Here is a 1,138-nt window from a genome sequence, read left to right on the forward strand (position 1 = left end):
GAAGGAAGCCCATCCTGGAGCTGTTTCAGTCTCGAGGATTTTCACAGCTGATCACTGCTGCCACAACAGACAAGAACACACTGCTTGACCTTGTTTTTATTTCTCAGCCACAGAGAAGCCTCCATTCTGGTGTCATGAGAACGTATTACAGTTACCACAACCCTGTTTTCTGTGTGCTGTCCTCCAGCCTGTCATGAAGAGGTCAGGTGAGACTTAAAGATCATGGAACATGTTTGGTACTGACTTTACTGTTTGTTGTGCAGATCAGGAGAGTTTTATTGTCTTTAAAGCTGCTTAAAGAGGTAAGAAGTACAGTGAATGTTTTTCTTTTGAAATATGTGTTAAAGAAATCTGATTGGGGTCACAGGTCAGCTGTTCAGTTTCTGGATTAAGATTTGATTTAGGTACACATTTCTAATCTGTAACACAAAGTTTTATAGGTCATAATTCTCTTTATAGATTAATATACTTTTCAGATATGAAGTTTCTCAGATGTTAAGTTTTTCAGATATTGTTAAGTTTTCCATAAACAAATGTTTTTTTGTAAAATACCAGTCACTAAAGTTATTAGTTTTTCATGTAAATATATTTTTGAAAATAATATTTTCCAGATACCACAGTCTTGAATCAAAATACATTTATTCAGAAAATGCATATTTAACAATTAAGACATTTGAAATGATAAAATATACATAAACACTAATCTACATTATAGCTTGTTGAAACACAATTTGGCCTGTGCATTTACCTGGGTGGGTGGGTTTTGGGTGGGTAAATGCACAGGCCAAAACATCTTCAGCAGCTGTGAAACAGCTGCAAACATCTACTAAAAATACCAGCTGACACCCCACGTTAGAGCAGATGGGAGGGGTGGAGAGGGTGGGGGGAGATTAATAATTTATTGTTTGATACATTTGCTGTAGACAGGAGAGCATGTCTCTCCTGTCTCCTCTGAGACAACACATCCAAGCTTCATCAACATCAACACAACAACAACACCTCAACATGTTCATGAACTGCTGGTCCAAACCCGACCCATCAGAGCTGGACCACACAAGGACCACCCACCACATAGAGACTGCTGCTCTACAACCTGCTATCCTGAATCAGATGACACCTGTCAGCCATCACCTGACCT

The 1,138-nt window shown here is 38.8% G+C and overlaps 1 protein-coding gene across 1 annotated transcript in view; it reads left to right on the plus strand.

Moving 5' to 3' along the window:
- The window catches only part of LOC106511849 (uncharacterized), a gene marked incomplete at its 5' end in the record, with an annotated part of 4,345 nt that continues 3,207 nt past the window's right edge, over positions 1-1,138 (plus strand). The window contains 1 exon segment of the mRNA XM_014000578.1: positions 1-1,138. Within this exon segment, the coding sequence (XP_013856032.1) occupies positions 1-197 (197 nt within the window).

This window comes from Austrofundulus limnaeus, unplaced genomic scaffold (assembly GCF_001266775.1).
Source record: "Austrofundulus limnaeus strain Quisiro unplaced genomic scaffold, Austrofundulus_limnaeus-1.0 Scaffold3348, whole genome shotgun sequence".
NCBI lineage: Eukaryota > Metazoa > Chordata > Actinopteri > Cyprinodontiformes > Rivulidae > Austrofundulus > Austrofundulus limnaeus.